This window comes from Anolis sagrei, chromosome 2, assembly GCF_037176765.1.
Source record: "Anolis sagrei isolate rAnoSag1 chromosome 2, rAnoSag1.mat, whole genome shotgun sequence".
Classification (NCBI taxonomy): domain Eukaryota; kingdom Metazoa; phylum Chordata; class Lepidosauria; order Squamata; family Dactyloidae; genus Anolis; species Anolis sagrei.
In genome coordinates, this window is record NC_090022.1 from 54,837,018 (window position 1) to 54,855,853 (window position 18,836).

General features: G+C 38.3%; 1 protein-coding gene across 3 annotated transcripts in view; it reads right to left on the bottom strand.

Moving 5' to 3' along the window:
• The window catches only part of CHCHD6 (coiled-coil-helix-coiled-coil-helix domain containing 6), a 238,841-nt gene that overhangs the window by 94,510 nt on the left and 125,495 nt on the right, over positions 1–18,836 (bottom strand). For all 3 annotated transcript variants that reach the window (XM_060766197.2, XM_060766196.2, XM_060766195.2), the window contains one exon: positions 13,342–13,412. In XM_060766197.2, the coding sequence (XP_060622180.2) occupies positions 13,342–13,412 (71 nt within the window). The remainder of the gene's footprint in view (positions 1–13,341; positions 13,413–18,836) is intronic.

Below are 18,836 nucleotides of genomic sequence, written 5' to 3' on the forward strand. Positions count from 1 at the left end.
CCCAATTGGACTTACCGTAAGTTGTGACTCTTTTTTCGTGTCAGGAGTAACTTGAGAAATTGCAAGTCGCTTCTGGTGTGAGAGAGAATTGGCAGTCTGCAAGGATGTTGCCCAGGGAGTGCCCCAATGTTTGATATTTTACCATTCTTGTGGGAGGCTTCTCTTATGTCCCCGCATGAGAAGCTGGAACTGACAGAGGAAGCTCAACCTGCTCTCCCTGGTTTTGAACTCAAGCACAAGGGTTTACTCTAGGTAGGATCAATACTGGATTTTGCTCCTTTATCAATTACATCTGCATCTCATTCCCTCCAATAACACTATATAACACAATGTTTGTTCCTTGGTTATAAATGTCATTTCCTAATTGGTTATATCATAAAAACATGCAGCACATTTTGTTATAGTTTTTCAGTGAATATCTCATAGAGTCTCAATCAATTCAACATAGTTTGTGGCAGTCACAAAAACAATGTTTCTGGAGCATAACAACTTATTTCAAAGAAAATACTGCACTATTAAACAAGAAATTTCTCTTTCAAACCAGGAAGAGAATCTTTTTTCAAATTGTTGATTCATAAAATACAGATTGCAGAAGGAAAGAGGTCATTCTTAGAACAAACAACAAATCCAGTGTCATTCTGAAGACTCAGAAAACCTACTACAGGTTGAGTATCCTTCATCCAAAATACGTGGATCAGAAAGTTGATTTTGCTCTATCTTGAACATGAAAGTATGAATAGCTCTGGACTGAATATAATATTTGTACAATGCTTAGTCTTTAATCACTACGGAAATAAACAATGGTTATCATGGTTTATATCTTTCCAGATTAAAATGTATTCACTCATCCAAAAGAAGGAAAGTGGTGCAATGTTTGTTTGTTTGTTTGTTTGTTTGTATGCGTGTGTGCATCTGTTTTCTCCAAATCAGTGCCCCATTATTACCATAAAATGTCTTACATTTTAATATCTAATTTGGACACTGTCAGAAGATACTTTGGCTATGTTGTTTGAATATGTTGTTTGGTGACTTTTATTTGAGATTCAAGAAAATTGCCACAAGTCATAATTTAGTTTTCTAAGTTAGCCTTTTTACTTTATGAAACTTTCACACTGATTTATAATTTTATTCTCCTTCCAGTACTTTGTGCATGCACAAACACACACTTCCAGATATAAAATCAATATTCCAACACCCCGTCCCAATACTCTATTTAGTAATATATTCTAAATAAGAAAGAACATTTGCAAACCGTGAAGCTGTTTTCTCACAACTTTACCATATTTGTACTCTGTCAGATACCAAAGAAAACAATTTCTCCACTTCCTTTTAACCCATTGCAGAAGTATATCAGAGTCCTTTTTCAGTTCTGGAAATTAGCTATAATTCACTGTTTCCACTTCACAGCCTACCAAAAAAATTGTATCTTATGTTAAAGTCGATACAGTTTTCCTTCGTCTAACAGAGCCCATGGGGATACATACTACATGTCAGTCTCCCCAATGTAATAACTTTAAATACTGCTGCCCATTAAGTTTAAAGATCCTCTGATCATTAAATGGAGCTCACAGATATGTGGTCCCATATGAAGTAAATCTCTCTGGCAGCTCATCCACTGGAACATTGCCTTGGATTCAGTACTGATTTCTAGGGGAACAAGAAGATAAAGAGCATTCTTTAAAGGAACGCTGATAAAAAGGGCATTGAGGGAGTAGCACCTTCCTTAGACAGACATGCAAACAATGGAACTCTTGGAAGGTAAGCAAGCTTCTGAAACTCATAAAAACGAGGCAGGTCTCTGAGGAAATATTGACTTCACAGCAATTTTATCTTTTAACAACTTCTTAATCCGCAAAACACCATCATGTTTTTGTGGCTCTACAAAGAAGGTGTCAGAGTGTCCACATTTATTCTTGCTGCTTCCGAATATTATAATGATGGAGGTGATGGTGATGATGATGATGACGACAACAGACAGACAGATAAATCAAATTTCACAGCAGAAATAATATTTTAAGTAGTAATTGGAAGATGCATTAGTAACACCTGCACTAAGTCAGAACATCTTCATGGATTTTCTCCTCCCTCCTTGCCACCCCCAACAGATTCAGAAATGGCAAAAACATTTAATCCTCGGAAGCTAATCTAAATGTAACACTCAAAAGAAGACAAAGACGATGTAGAGGGGGGGGAAATTGGCCACTGCCTTTTGGGAGTCTCGCTTTATCCCAGGAGCGAGCGCATTAATAGAGCTTGGAATGAAATGCTATTTTATTCTCTGTAGCAAGGAGGGGATTAACAAGTTGTCTTCTCTAAACCTAGCCTGCGTCATGGCTCTCTGAGCACCGAAAAAAGGACAGGGAGTGAAGTAAAAGGTGGGGAGCTCTGGTCTTCTATTTACATGCATCTCTTCTTTTGTTGGTGATCGCTGATGTGAAGAGTTTGCTAAACAGTGGAACGCAGGAGAGCGATTGAGAGAGAAGGAGGGAGTTTAGATCTAAGTCCGCAGTCTCTAATTCCACCAGATAACGCATACGCACACAAAATGATGCAGCCACTGTAGTAAAATCAAACAGACAATATATTTCGTGGCAGCTCTCCAAACCAATACAGCATGTGCACATCATGAGGGCACATCAAGGTAGATGGCAGAAAAGCTGCTCCTTTTCCAAGCTCTCATCAGTAAACTCATGTTGCTAGGCGGCTTCTTACTGGGGGAAAAAACAGAGGCTGGAGAACATCCAGCACAAAAAGAAAGCAAAAATGTGTTGAGGAAGAAAGGTCTGAATAAACTGAATAGGAACATGGATGGAAGATGTTCAGGTGTAAGAAAGAATCAGTCAAGTCAGATCATGGTGCCTATGGGTCAGGAGTGGTATACTGTCCCTTTAGCTATTGCCACAGGTTAATTTATCTATCATTTAGTTGATAGATATGCCTTAGCACAAGTCAATCCATGCCGTTTCTGTACAAACTGCCTTCATCCCAAAGAAAGAACTTGACCTGTCCACCAACCCCAAAGCAACATTTTTGTTTAATGGTGTGGATTTGTTAGAGAAGTTCTGCACAATACTCAGAACTGGTGAAGGGCTGTCACAAATACCAGTTAGCATTATTCATCCAGAGGAAATAAAAAGCCATTTAATACACTTGTGCCAAAGCTGCAGATGGTTGAGAGGCTGAGGAAATGAATGGAAAAGGCTGCTACAGAAGCTCAGCAATGCCAAAGAAACAGCCTCCATAATCCGCGCCTCTTCTACTCTGGCTGCCATTTGGATTTCTGAAAAAATTGGAGCTGCCACACACTGTTGAGGAAATTCTGCTTCTAGTTTATCCAAGTGCAGTAAATGGGACATATAAAAGATGGTGCCAGGCAGAAGGTGACAAAAACAAAAGAGGGTTTAACTGTATGTTAAGGAAAAAATAGCATCGAACTTGTAATTCACCATGAGAAATGGTGAGCATAACTTTAGAATTATGGAGAGGGAAATCCTATCTCCTATTACGTTTTTAAGAGGGGAAAACAGCTGTGTTTATATGAACTGAGCATAAGGACAAGGGATAATTCTAACTCCTCCTTTGGAGATGAAACACAAAGAGGGCAATCCTGTAACCAGCTTCACACTCATGCGGCCTTAGTAAAACCAATAAGATAGAATATTTTAAGGCGCCAACAAGTTTTATTCGTTTTACCTTAGGGCATTTCTACACTGCTTTCCTATACAATGCCCAAAAATAAAAAGTTGAAGAAATAAACATGAGAACATCAATTAAAAACCAATTCATTAGAAACTATGGAGTGACTAATAGTGTTAATACCTAATGAAAGGAAATGTCTTGGTAAACAGGTCATTAACTGAGAGCAGAAATACCCAAAATTAAAAGTCTAACTGTTCTGGATAGAGACTGTGCCACGAGGTGGTTGCAACAATGCAGAAGGCCACAGTCAAACAAAAGGTATGGTGTGAAGACTGCAATAGTCTATAAGGGAGAAGGTGGTATATCAGAAAGTTTAGTTATGGGTCTTGTAAACCAGAAGTAGTACACAGAATAATAGAATCATAGAACTGGAAGAGACTGTAAGGGCCATCTAATCCAGAGTTTGAAAGATCTGTGAGTGGTCTTAGATTAGCAACAGGGACAATGTAGCCCATTGAGACATGTAGCCTCCAAGACAGACCCCCTTCCCTGCATTAGATTATGGGCTCAGAATGGGTATTTTACCATGTTTTTGCTCCCTTCCCTCAACCTCAGGTACTGTAGATCCAGGAGATACCTTAATATAACCAGGAAGAAAAGCAGAAGTGAAATTTGGTTTATTTTCTGGTTCTAAAAAAGGCCTCCAATGTGACCTAAAACAGCATATGATACAGCAAAAATATAGCAAACTTGCCTCTATGGCTGACATAGAATGCAAGGGCTATTTGGAGTGTGTGTGTGTCCGCTAAGTAAGTCTTATGACAAGTCAGTGGGATGCCACCACATCTAATGCAATGAAGTTAAAAATTAAGTAGGCAATGGAAACAAGAAAGCCCAAATGATGATATTGTACTAGAAACAATCTTATACTTCCAATAGAAAATACTGTCATAACTGCTGAAATTATATAAAAACTGATGATGCTTTCTCAAACTTTACTTGACTTAGGACCTCATCAGACAGGAAGGGGGTGGGGAGGGAAGCTGGGTAAAGCAGAGGGAACCATCTTACACTCTTTTTCCCCATCTTAGCCAGCCATCCCATGTGTTTACTGCGCCTTCCCCAGTTTTTCCTCTGCTCTACCTCTGTTTTCTCTATCAGGAGTCAATTGACACCTCACTCCTGATAGAGGTCTTTGGGCTCAATTTCCATGCACTTGGGAAATGGAGTATCACGGAGTCCTACCAGAGGTGCCCTTATGTCATCTAATGGCCCTTGGGGGATTCCCAGGGGGCTCCATTTCCCAAGTGCAGGGAAACAGAGCGCAAAGACCATGGGCTAAAGTCCACCAGTCATGCTAAAATAATCAGAAGCCACTGACAACAGTCTTATAAGGAAAGTCTCCCTATATAAGCTGGTATGATAAAAATAGTGGAGAACTCAGATAAAGCCTCAAAAGGAACGTGCTGAAGACATTCACTCATCACATATTGTCTTGATAGAATAAACAACAGCAAATAAAGAACCCAGCCTCATATTTGAATCTCTTCCTGTTAATGTTTACTGCAGGAAATCCTGAAGAAGCTCTGCATTGTTAATTGTTTTATTGGCAACAAGAGACGTAGTTCTTGAAACATATTTGTCTCCAATATAATTTCCCTATATTCCAAGATTGAAGACAACTAGAGAAAAAGCTGTCAAAACGTAATACTGCTTTCCAATTTTTGAAATATGTACTGCAATATAAACTTATTTTTAAGAGCATACATTTGAAAAATGTATACAATGTGTCAACAATTTTGGTTATGTGGGTGGGATTTTTTTATTCTATCTTTTTTTTTTTTTTGGACCACTGGCATGTCATGGCAGTTTGTTCAATTGTCCAGGAAAGTGTAGAGGTTCAAATATGATGGAACACACTTTTTGTAAGCCAGTCTAAGTTGCTTGCCAAGAAAAGAATGGGGCACAAATGAATTAATTAAATAAAATTTAAAATAAATAGTATGAAGAAAACAGCCATCCATATTATTCTTTCCTTTGTGGGATCCCTATCATTTTTTTAAACACCATCCAAAGTATCTTAGGCTCTGTTTTAAATCTCACAAACTAACTTGGAATGAATAAGCAGGCTTGATGCTATGAGTCATTTTTGATAATATTTATTATTCAAAGCATTTGTACCTCAGCCAAAGAGCATCTCAAAAACAGATTACCAATTTCAGAAATAAGATAACTCATTTCTTCAGGAGTAAAAACTAAAAGACATAACACAAAATGAAAAGGGGTCTGGGTGGAGAAGGAATACAAGTTGTATTCATGTAAAATGAAAGGTGGCTTACCTTAAGATCAGTTATTCTCTGCCCTGACCAAAATCTCCCCTGAGATTAAAACATTAAAGTCTTATCCCCTCATACTTTCAAAGAAGCCACCTCCCTACTCAAATGGGAGTTCAAGGAACAGGAAGAGGGAGCACGCATTCTGCATGGGATTGTGGAAAGAGACAAAATTAAGTGAGCATGTGTCTTTTTGGTTAAGGCCATTTGGCTAAGCTGTTTGGAGGCTTGCTTGTAGTTTTTCTGTGCTCTTTGGGCCATGTGCTTTGCCTGAGCATATGGTCTAAGGCAGGGGTCCTCAAACTTTTTAAACAGAGGGCCAGGTCACAGTCCCTCAAACTGTTGGAGGGCCGGATTATAATTTGAAAAAAAAAAGAATGAATTCCTATGCACACTGCACACATCTTATTTGTAGTGGAAAAAACACTTTAAAACAATACAATAATTAAAATGAAGAACAATTTTAACAAATATAAGCTTATTAGTATTTCAATGGGAAGTGTGGGCCTGCTTTTGACTGATAAGATATGATTGCTGTTGTTGCTGTGGTGGTGGTGGTGTGCTTTCAAGTCATTTCAGACTTAGGTTGATCCTGAGTGAGGGCCAGGTAAATGACCTTGGAGGGCTGCATCCGGCCCCCGGGCCTTAGCTTGAGGACCACTGGTCTAAGGGAACAGGGATTCTATTGAGAGGAAAATGAGTCACTGACTTGGCTGAGGTGGCACCACTAGCAATTTTGAACTGCCTATATAGCTATTATTTCCATCTCTGGAGCTAACAAACAAGGTATCTGACATGACTAGTTTGATAGGGTAGTTTGAAGAGAGCCACTGAGTCTTGTGGCATTATTTGTATAGAAAAGCTGAGGATAAATGGTGAGGGAGCTGCTCCAGTGCCCTGAAACATCTGTTCTGTTTCTTTTATAACATGGTTATGAATGGAGCTACACCTGCAGTAAGTGCAAGCTGGATGCACTAGTGCAAGTAAGGTTGCAATCACTTGTGGCCTATCGATAGAGAAAATGATTCAGGAATAGGAAACTTTTTTGAAGCCGTCTTCTGGACTGGTGATACATAGATAGAAGCTGCCTTTAGGTAAAAGGACAATTCTTAGATTTATGAGACAAGCACTTGAAGAATGGATAGAAAGTTTGATTTAATCTCTATGCCATCTTTCTCCCAGAGTTGAACCCAAGGCAGCTTCCAACAAAATGCAATTGTAAATTCCCACGGTACACATTTTAAAATTATTTCAACAACAAATAAAATTTTTAATAGACAAGTAAAATATCCTTATAAAAAGCTCCCTTTTATACATATTAAAAGCCCACCTAAACAAAAAGGTCTTTGCTTACCAGTGAAAGGAAAGCAGGGAAGCATCCTATAAAAGGCCATTCCAGAAGGTAAGAGAAGCCATCAAGATGGTTCTCTTTCATATCCACACCAAGCAATCCTGCAATGGTGGTGGGACAGGAAGAAAGACTTCCTCTGTAGATCTTTAAACACTGGTAGAATTGCATGGGGAGAATGAGATCAGAGCTATCAAGAACCATGCTCCAAAATCAATTACATTGTCTCCTCTTGCTCAGTTATTATAGCACACAGTTGTTAGTTCTCTGAGGAGTAACACAATTTCAGTCCTCAGGAAAGAAGGGAGCAGCTTTGGGAGAATTCTGTATATGGAGGGACTCTTGCCAGACCCCAGAGTACGGAGAGACATATGGTGGTGGTAGGCAATTCCATGATGAGAGGAAGAGAAGCATTGGTATCTACTGTCTTTGAGTGGTAGAGATCCCTGATGTAACAAAGAGGCTAAAAAGGTTCATTTTGCTCATCATGTTGTGGTAAGGTCTCAATATAAGCCTTGAACAGGAAACTTAAGAACCTTGGTGCACAGTTTGTTCTTCCCTTATTCCTTCTTGTTGAAGGAAATAGACCAGGAAGTGAGAGATGTCTACTAAAAGGGATCAATGGTCTCCCCAGATTGTGTCATTTTGAACACTGGCTTCTTGAAGAAAGATGTCTGGAAAAAGATGGCCCTCACAGTAGATGGTAAGACTGTATCTGCCAGGGGTCTAACAAAATTGATCAGGAGGACTTTAAAGTGAGATGTGGGGAAAGGAAAATAGTATTGGACAAGGGGACACAATGTACTATTGACAACAGCCTCAGTGATGCAATTGCTAGCAGAGGAGGACAATTACGAAGCAGCTAAATCATCCTAGATACCCCTATACCAGGAGTGAGCAACTATGCAGAACAGATCATTTTCACAAGCCACATCTTTTCTCCTCCAACTGTTTCTCTTTGTCTCTTACTCAGAATGGGGGAAGAGAAGTGACAGCATGCTGTTTCCATGCTGAAGGAGAAACAGAGAGAAAAGAAGGTGTTTAATAGAAGTCGTGGTTCTGATGGGATTCTGGAAGCATGGAGAAGAAGTGTTGCATTTCTACATATCCTAAAGAATTTTGAGTATGACATTCAGGTGATTTTTACCCAACAATGGTAATGATAGTTTTTAAGTGGAGGTATTGTTTGTTTGTTTATGTTACATCCTGCTTTTCCTCTTAGCACAGGATAGAAGCAAATAACAAAATGCATCTGAAAAAAATACGGTAGTATAAAGGTAAGAAAATGAAGAAAGAACAATATATTAGAAACAAAATTAAAACAGCTTAAAACATAATAAAATGGGGAAACAAGCATCATGCCCCCCCCCCCCCCCCCCCGCAAAGCTCTTTGCAATGAGAAGTTAAGAATCAGGCCTGCCTGGTGGAAAGAGAACAAAGAGGATCCTCAAGACACTTGTTGCAGGCTTCAGTGGCTATCCTTCCCAGTTTTATACTAATGCACAATGCTTCAGATATATTATGAACTTGAATTTTTAACCTGGAAAGTATGGTTTAATAGGCATCACTGAAACCCAGTGGGATGAGCCTATATGGCAGGGCACATTTTTGCATCGTTTTGTCTCATTTACGTAACATAGTTTTCATTGTTTTTATTTTACAGATATATAATAATTATTATTATTCCTGTTTTTGTCTATATGTGTTTCTCATCTATATCTGTAACCTGCTTGGAGTCTCAGTTCTACTGGAAAAAAAAAAGATCTAAAAAATAATACCAATACTAATTACATGTATATTATTATTATAGATTCCAGAACCTAAACAGAATTGTTTTATTTTTCCCTCAGTTCGATACCGTATTTCCTTATAGCCAGCTGTTTAGTAAATGGAATATGGGTTATCATGATCTCAAAAGTGTAACTTTAATAAGGATTGTCACAATCTGACAAGTATAACTTCTCAAGCATTCTAAAAGCTTTCAATCAGGATGATGTATTTTCTTATTAAAACACTGGTGCTGCTGTCTTCGACACTGTCACCATCATATAAATAGGTTTAAAATATGAAACATATATCACCATATAAATAGGCTTAGAATATGAAACACATTTAAGTGAGAAAGGACTGGTACACAGCAACAAAAACATCTCAATGTCAAGTTAAATTTAGTATTTTGAGAAAAGTAGCTTGTGTTCTTTTAATTAACACATAATGCCTAATTTATCACAATGTATTTGTCTGCTGCACGTTCCCAAATTTTCAAACTTTTACTTGTCTATTTGGTATTATTATTCTGGCGGCTACTGCAGATTACAGCTAATATCCCCTTTGATACTGACAGATGATAAATGGCCACTGGTGTACTTATGCAGGAGTTTTGGAATGGCAGCTACTGCCATGAAGCTCGTAAGAACAAATGGGAACCTTTTGGCACATTCCTGTCCAATCAGTGGCAGTTTGAGCCTTGGGTTTAAAGCTGTTTCCGGCAGCCACCTGGCCACTACTGTACAAGCAGGATGAAACTATGGTACAAGAAAGTATTGGACAGACTGAAATGGTTTAGGCCAGAGCTTTCTAAACTGTGTGTCACAAGTAAGTATGTCAGCTACAGAGTGTATGTATGTATAAATATGTGAGAGGAAGCCACAGGGAGGGAGGGAGCAAGCTTGTTTTCTGCTTCCCTGGAGACTAGGATGCGAAACAATGGCTTCAAACTACAAGAAAGGAGATTCCATTTGAACATGAGGAAGAACTTCCTGACTGTGAGAGCTGTTCAACAGTGGAACTCTCTGCCCCGGAGTGTGGTGGAGGCTCCTTCTTTGGAAGCTTTTCAACAGAGGCTGGATGGCCATCTGTCAGGGGTGATTTGAGTGCAATATTCCTGCTTCTTGGCAAGGGGTTGAACTGGATGGCCCATGAGGTCTCTTCCAACTCTTTGATTCTATGATTCTATGATTCACGAATGTATCAAGAAACCTCTGAGTCTATGTGAAATAAGCAATAACAACTTGTGTGCAATTTTGTACAGCGAAAGTGACCATTAGTATTAGTAACACTATTAGTATTAGTATTGTCACTCATAAATGACAAAAATCTTGGAGATGTGTGTTATTATCTTACAACTCATATATTTTTAAAAGTTATAAATGATAAGTTTTCATGAGATATGTTGTGTCCCCATACATTTCATTATTACAATTTATTTGTTGTTGTTCATTTGTTCAGTCATTTCTGACTCTTCGTGACCTCATGGACCAGCCCATGCCAGAGCTCTCTGTCAGCCGTTATCACCCCCAGCTCCTTCAAGGGTGCAATCCATCCATCTTGCCCTTGGTCGGCCCCTCTTCCTTTTTCCTTCCTTTTTCCCCAGCATAATTGTCTTCTCTAAGTTTTCCTGTCTCCTCACGATGTGGCTGAAGTACTTCATCTTTGCCTCTACAATTTATACCTTTCTTATTTTTGTGAAATAATGCATGTCTTTTAAAAAAGTGTCACAAACATAAAATGTTTGGAAAGCACTGGTTTAGGCTACTTGAGTTCAAACTGCCCTCCTTAAATTGGGAGATGAAAGAAACAGATTCCTGAAAACCAGGGATGGGGAAGACTGCATCGGAGCACCAAGGAATTCAAAAGAAAATAAATTGTAACCAAACTGATTCCCATGAAAAATGCAAGAGTGAAACATCCATAATCAATTATCTTGCCCCAATAAAATACTTTTACTTCTCATTTGTGCTCCTGTGAACTTTGAAAGGGTGAGGTAGAAAGCAAAGTTGAGAAAGAGCCAAATCAAGGCCAGGCCAAAGTAAGATAAACATCTAATTAGCTTTTGTGTGAAACAGATGCTGAAACAAAATGGACCCTCATCCTGATCAAGCACATTTCTTATGTTATCCAGCAGAATTGTCTTCCTTCCAAAATAAGTGAGCACATATGAGGCAAGACACAGGCATTCCCAGCTGTCTTAGTGCTGTTATTTTTATTTATTTATTTACGACATTTATATGCTGCTCTTCTCACCCTGAAGGGGACTCAGAGTGGCTTACAAGTAAAAAGCAAATACAATATATTATATTATTATCATAGCACAATATTAATATTATATATTACATTGTACTATAACATAATACTGTAATATTATTAGTAATATTACATTTAATATAAAATATATAATAATAATAATATGATTTTATTAGTAGTAGTAGTATATTGTATTCCATTATAATATTATCAATATTATATGTATATACAATATATTACACTACATTACATTATATTATAAACACAGTGCAGGAGACAAGCTGGAATTGCCTTCCTGGCCCCTCTCTTCACTCTGATCTCAGAGCAGTGGTTGGTGCTGGATTTGGGGGGGGGGGGGCTCCCAATTGATGACACTGGAGGCAAGTTGGAACTGCCTTCATGGCCCCTCTCTTCATTCTAATCTCAGAGCAGTGGTTGGTGCTGGAGGGGAGGGGGAGGGGGGGCTCCCAACTGATGACACTGGAGGCAAGATGGAACTGCTTTCATTGCCCCTCTCTATCCTGCTATGCTACCCCAAGGTCCTTGAGATCTCTGCTGCAGTGCTATCACTGAAAGCAACCTCCCCCCCCCCCAAAAAAAAAACCAAGATGTGCAGAGCATGAGATAGCTAGTACTCCTGTATGCCTACTGGAAGTTCTAATGCCCTACTCTGGACAGTACTGTATTCAGCTTTCTGGTGACCCATCAAGTAGATGTCAAGTTCAGAATCCACAGTGAGACTGAATAAAGTTACAGAAAAGGAAATCACAACACTTGAATATTTATATGTCATCTTTTCATCATTAGAACAAGCTGAAAGCAGCTAAAAATTAAATTAGAAATTTCTTCATATTAAAAAATAAAGTAAAATAAAAAAGCAAACCAGCAAACCAGAACAAGAGTAGATTAATTAAAATAAAATTCAAACATAAAATGCCATCCTTATTTATTGTTTTTTTAAGTTGGGAGGACTGTTCTGGCTGACTTGGATTATGTAATCATTGAACAAAAAATATTAGAAAATCACTGACTGAAAATGGAAAGGTTTTTCCTTGTTTTTGCGTATTGAGGTCACAAATAGGAATCATACAAACATTTAGATGGTGCTGGAATGAAAGTCCCAGCAGCTCTAGCCAGAATAGCTAATGATAAAAAATATTGGAAGCTACAGTTCAACAATATCTTTAGTACATTTGTATCCTGTCTTTCTCGCCCCTGGGGGGAGGGGGGGGGAATCAGGGAGGTATCACAATCAGTAATCATTAGATGCTCAAACAAGACATTAATAAAAGCAATTTACATTTAAAACAATAGTTAAAATATCACATATAAAGTATACAATTAAAATTATTCAAATTCAAGTCATAGTCCAGGTCAGTCAATTGTCACTCTAATTGTCAGTCCAATAAGTCGTCCTCATTGCGTTCTATGGGGTCTGCTATGCGGTCAATTAAGCCTCTGCAATCCAGCCATGTTCTTAGGACATTCTTCAGCTACTCCTCCTTCCAAATCCTATAAAACGCTTCAGCAATGGCAGGTGCCTACAATGCTTTCTGCATTCTGTAGTGCCAATTTCACCCTGAGAACCTCATTAAATGGTCAGTATAGATCATTGCTTCTTAAACCGTGGATCCCAACCCCAAATGGGCCCCCCTTAGATTAATGTTGGGGTCCCGGAAAAAAATGGCAACAGTAAGAGTTTACTGAATGTCACCTAGTGGCTGTTTCAGACATTTATACTAATCTGTTATGCAATGTTTACAGTGCTTAAGGTGTACTTTATAAAAAGAAAAATCAGCCTGTTAAGCAAGCTTTGCAAATGCTGATTTGTTATTAGTAAATTCTTGGCTTTTATACCTAAGGCCCCATGCAAATTTCTCAAGCCAAAAGGGATCGCAAGTGGAAAAGTTTAAGAAGCCCTGGTATAGATCAACCCTATACCCATCCCCAGTCATAGGCTTTAAGCATGAAGTCCAAGGCTGAACCTTGCTTTCTTACCTAATACGATCTTCTGCATTGGTAACTGCATCACTGTACTGAGACAAAGTCATTTTGTAGATTTCAGAATTCTGAAAATTAAAAAAAAGCAACATTCAGCATAACAAAGTTTCTAAAACTGCACAGTCTGGTGCAATGATCCTTAAATAAAACTTTAAAAATGGATAAGAAAAGAAGTGATGTATTTATGTATTAAAGTAGTCTTCACCAAACTGATACTCTTCCAAGCAATGATCTGCTGCCATCAACCGCTACACTGGCAATGTTGTCTGAATGCCCTATCACTGTTTCCCAAAGCAATTATTTTATTCTCAAAATGGAAAATGGAATTTCAGTGGACAACAAAAAATATTTGAAGATGGGCTTAAATCTAACCTTTTAAAAAATGTGAAATAAACTCCAAGAATTGGGAAGCCTTGGCCCTCAAGTGTTTTTACTAGTGGTCAGCTGTTACTAAAAGTGCTATGGATTTTGAGGAGGCACAAATAGAGGGCGAAAGGGAGAAACATGTCAAGAAGAAGACGTGCCAAGCAAACCCTTGTCAGGACTGCCTTCCATCTGGAAATGTATGTCCTCACTGCGAAAGACCATGCAGATCCAGAATGCGTCTCTACAGTCACTTATGGACCCACCATCAAGACTCTACCCTTGGAAGACAATCATACGTGGCCATGAATGATCGCCTATAGAGATAGACCCTTCCAAACTTTAGCTATGCTAACTAGAAAAAATGGGAGTTGTCCAAACATTTAGAAAAAGGACACCAAAGGAAGGGACCCTCAGAATGAATAAGCCTGTGAAAATAAAGGCTTACCAAACTGATTTACATCACAACCTATCAGCATCTCTGTAGTATATGTGCACATAATCTGCTATAGTGTGATAAGCACATAGATGCTCATTGTATTCAGTATTAAAATCCAAAGTAAACACCAAAGAAAACAAATGAGCTGTGAAGGGTTCATACTCTTCCTGGCAACTTATGCCTTCCTGGGTATACGTCTCATGCCTAGAAAGCTCATGTGTCTCACAGGAACAACATGACCTGTCATTTTTGGCTAAAACTGAAGGCCATAACAAAATTAAAACCATCAAACACTGCACAGGTCAAGAGAAAGAAAAATCAGTATTTATGTAAAATTCAAACAGATTTCTTTTAAGTGGTTGCTTGAAAATATATCAGATTTTGTTTTTATTAAATGCCGCTGAAACTTAACATGCCACAGAAATGTTACTGGTACAGCAACTTCACTTTATAAAGTGAAGCCATGCAAAGAAATTCTATCTAAACTGAAAAGAAGCAGTTGACTCGGAGCTGACAAGATAGCAAACAATACACAAGATATTCCACATCCCAGACCAGAAAAACAATGATGAAAAATCTTAAGGGGAGTGAGAGGGTCTGTTTTACTGGCTCGTCTTGTGATCTCTAATTATGCCATGTGTCGCTCCATTGCTTCCATGTTTTCTTCTTGATGTTCTAGGCCTCAAGATAACCATATTCAGATGCTCACTCTGTAGAACATTTGCTCCCAATGCCGTTATCACACAAAGCCTGGCTTCCCAAACGTGGGTCTGCAGATGTTGCAGCGCTACAGTTCCCAGAAACTCTAGCCAACTTTGCCAATGGTCAGGGCTTCTGGGAGCTGCAGTAGTGTGGCTTGGGACAAAAGTTTGAGAACCATTGACCAAGTATGGCTCTTCTTGATCTCCAACAAAGGCATATGGAAACATTTACTATTTTAATAGTGACAAGCTAAACAGGTCTACACAAATCAATATAGTAGACTCTCAGTTAGCTGCACTCATGGAGATTAGTAGATGATGGAGTTTTGGTTGCTTGAGTTCTGGTTAACTGAAAGTTTATTACAATCCATTCAGAGATTTGAGTAGGGAGGGATTAAGTTTCTCAGAAAAAAACTGATATTTTCTTTTTGCATTCTTGCTTGTCATTTACAGATTTTATCATGATTATTTCAAGTTTTATTTTTCCTCCATCACAGCTGCTAAGATAAAAAATTTCCCCCTGTGTTTATGCTTACTTTCTTGCAATCCCTTGCCAATATTAAAGGAAAAAACACATAAAGGTCACTAATTCTTTATAAATGAACTGGCTTATACAAACATGTTATAATATCTGTTTCAAAATTGCTGTATGAATGCATTATTCTTAAGTTTATTATTATTCATTATGGAATTAAACAACAGGAGAGATTTCAGTTGAGATTTGCTCTCACAGATTTTGACTTTTTTAAAAGTCTGTTTGCGGAAATGAGAAATCACAGATGCACCCTCACCTCAAAATGCATTTTGGCAGTGAGCTGCTAAGAGATTGTAGTTGTTTTTATGTTATATAAGATTCTATTTTATTTTTCTTTGTCATCCCCCTCTATACACTTGCCAAAAATATGGAACTCACAGATTTTAACAACACTTTTTTATTGTCCTACAGCTCATTTCTATCTTTTATTCTAATCTGAGAAAGCCAAAGACCTTTGATCCACTAATTAAAATTGCTATTAAAAATTAAATATTGTGAATAAGTAGGTCCAAGCATTCCCTCCATGGGTTTCATAAGTCTCACTGTTTCTCCAATTACTTCTCAAGCAATTTTCATGTTTCATACAGTCTGATCTCTCACAGGACTTGGATTTGCAAGATCAAAAAGATGACAAAAAGACTGAAAAAGCGAGCAAGAGTGGAGGGTACCCAAATGGACTATTTTGTAGGAGTCCCATCAGATACTATTAGCCAACAGCAATATGCAATGAAACAGCAGCAGGAACAGGAAACAGAAACAAATATGTTGTACATGAGTCTCAGCATGAAGCTGGCATTTAACCCACCTAGGACAGAAAAAAGAAAAGAAAAGCAGCCAACAGGCTTATTCCCAGGGAAGCACTTTCTTTTTGTTGGTTGTAAAAGGAACATTGCCTGCATAAAACAGAGAGTACAAGAATGTGGTTCTCCAGTGGTGTCAAAAAGGCAGAAAAGGCTATTATCGTCCACCATATTTCTCAGGTATCTTTCTATGAGTTGCTCAAGGCAATGTATAATATAACCATTTTTAAAAATACATTTCAAAATACAATACAAATGAAGAAATTGCAATAAAAACCACACCAGAATTAAAAGAAGCCTGCAAAATACATTCTAGATTGGAATATTTTTTAACTACAAAAAGTACTTTATCTTCTAGTATAGGAGACAGGGACTTGTAGCTCTTCAAATGTTGGACTACAACACCGTTATCCCTATGTAATGGTGAGGGATACTGGACACTGCAATTCAAAGGCTCTTTTCCAGTATAGTGTGATTGGCAGTTCTTCTTCATAAGCAGACCCCCAATGAAGAAATGCCATCCCCTATTGTCTTCACATTTAGATGACAGCCTAAGATTTTCTCTCTGGCAGGCATTTAGTCTTTTAATTAGGGATTGTTTGTACTACCAGTTTTATTGCTAGCTTTCTAATATCTTAAGGTTTTAATCAGCTATATCACTGTTGTGTTTATTTTTATGGATTATCTTGGGCTTTTATTATTATAAATTGCCCTGATGGCATATGTTGGTTAGGGGGTGTATACAATTGATAAATAAATAATTCTGAATAAAATCTACTTCCAAGGGTTGCCCAGTTCTCTAGAGCACATTTAAAGGGCCTGTAAGAAGCTGCAGAGAGGAGAAAAAGACACTGTGCCAACAATGACAGTTTGACTAGAATATGGAGACAATTGGACAAAACCTGAACACTGGCAGATTCCTATAGAAAAGAGTGGATGCTACTACCAAAAATGCCCTACTCCATGGATGGGTGGATTATGAATCTTTAATAAATACCACACAAAGCAAATTTTCATCTGTGGATCTAGAGGAGGGGTTACATATAAATAAATGAAGGTCTTTACTTTATATTGATCTCCTCCACAATTTCCATTTGTGTGAGTTATGTGTGCTCACACTAAGTAGCTTTGTCTCTTGATCCAATGAAACCTCTCATTGTCCAGTATCTCCTCAAAGCCTACTTTTCTTAAAATAGTCTGCCCAGAGCAACTGAGCCACATATATCCAATACTTAACTATAGGTGATGCTTCACCTTACAATCAGTGACATTTTGGTTGCCCTAAGGCCTCTATAAAGAAAAGATGGAATTTATTTTTGGGCAAATCCCACCAGCTGCAAACCAAAAATATAAAGGCTGTAGCGTGACTTTGTTTGGGAAATAAAAGAAACCCCAAAACTAGCCCATGTCCAAAGAAGTTACAGTGGGCACGGAAGTAGGGAGGCAGAAACAGACAAAGACTTGATGAAGATGCTCTCAGGTGCAGGGCTGAAGCAAAGACAGTTTGATGAAGTGCTGTGTTTCAAAGAAGGATAGCAGGAACAGCATGAGAAAACACAGTTGAGACCAAAGTTTCCTCTCCAGATCCTGGAGGGCAGACACTTCAATGCAAAATGCTATTTTCCTTAGCTCAATATATCCTTATTTGGATTTAATCATTTATGTTCATCTATTTGGTTTTCCTGTGACTTTGGACAACAGATTTCAAGCATGGTTAGCTGCTCATCAACTTTACTAATATCTTCTTGAAACCTAGGAGACAACTGTGCAATAAATGAGGGAATCCAAGAGGAAACCGGTTGATTCCAAGTGTCAAAGCTTTCAGAATAAGCCTTGAAGTTTGAGGGTATTGCAGGCATTCATGTTCTCAATTTTATGTGTTTGGTTACATTTGCTTTCTATTAAGTAATGGTTCTTTCTAAACAGTAGCATTAGTAGCATACGCTTATGACTTTGATGTCCGGGACTTGACAGTGCTGAAAGCCCAAATACTGAAGGCAAATTCAAACACGGCACATTGCTCTCAAGAATTTAGAAAGATGTGACAGGCATGGCATTACACAGTTCATGTATTGCCAAAATGAGAAGGGGGTGTACATCATGCCCAACCCTCATGTCTTTCAATGAGTAGCAAAAAGTCTTTGATGAAGACCATGCTCAAGCTATTTGCTCAGAAGTACAGTTCGTAATTTAGCCAGAGGTTGTAAAGGTCGTGGACACAGTTCTGTCATTACTAATTCCTTGGCAAAACCCCAATCTCCTCACCTTCGTAAAATACTGCAAAATCACACAAATTGGGTTCTTACTTCCAAAGGTTTATGAAGATGGAACACAGAAATGTCATCCATATTACAGGTCTGTCAGCCTACATAAGGCTTCACTTGGTTTTAACTCCCTGTTGGTATAACACCCTTCTAGACTCGTCCTAGCTGGACAAAATTTCAACCCATACACCTCGTTTGGAGCTATCCAATGTCCTGATACCATATATCTTCTGCTTAAGAGGGCTTCTGTCTTGACCTGGTCTGCCATGATATGATTTTGGTTCCTTTAGTGGTCTTTTTACCACCTGTTATCAGTTTCCCAGAGAACCTCAAGTACCCATGAAACAGGATAGCACAGTGAACACCAACTTATGGTACTATTTTCGTTTC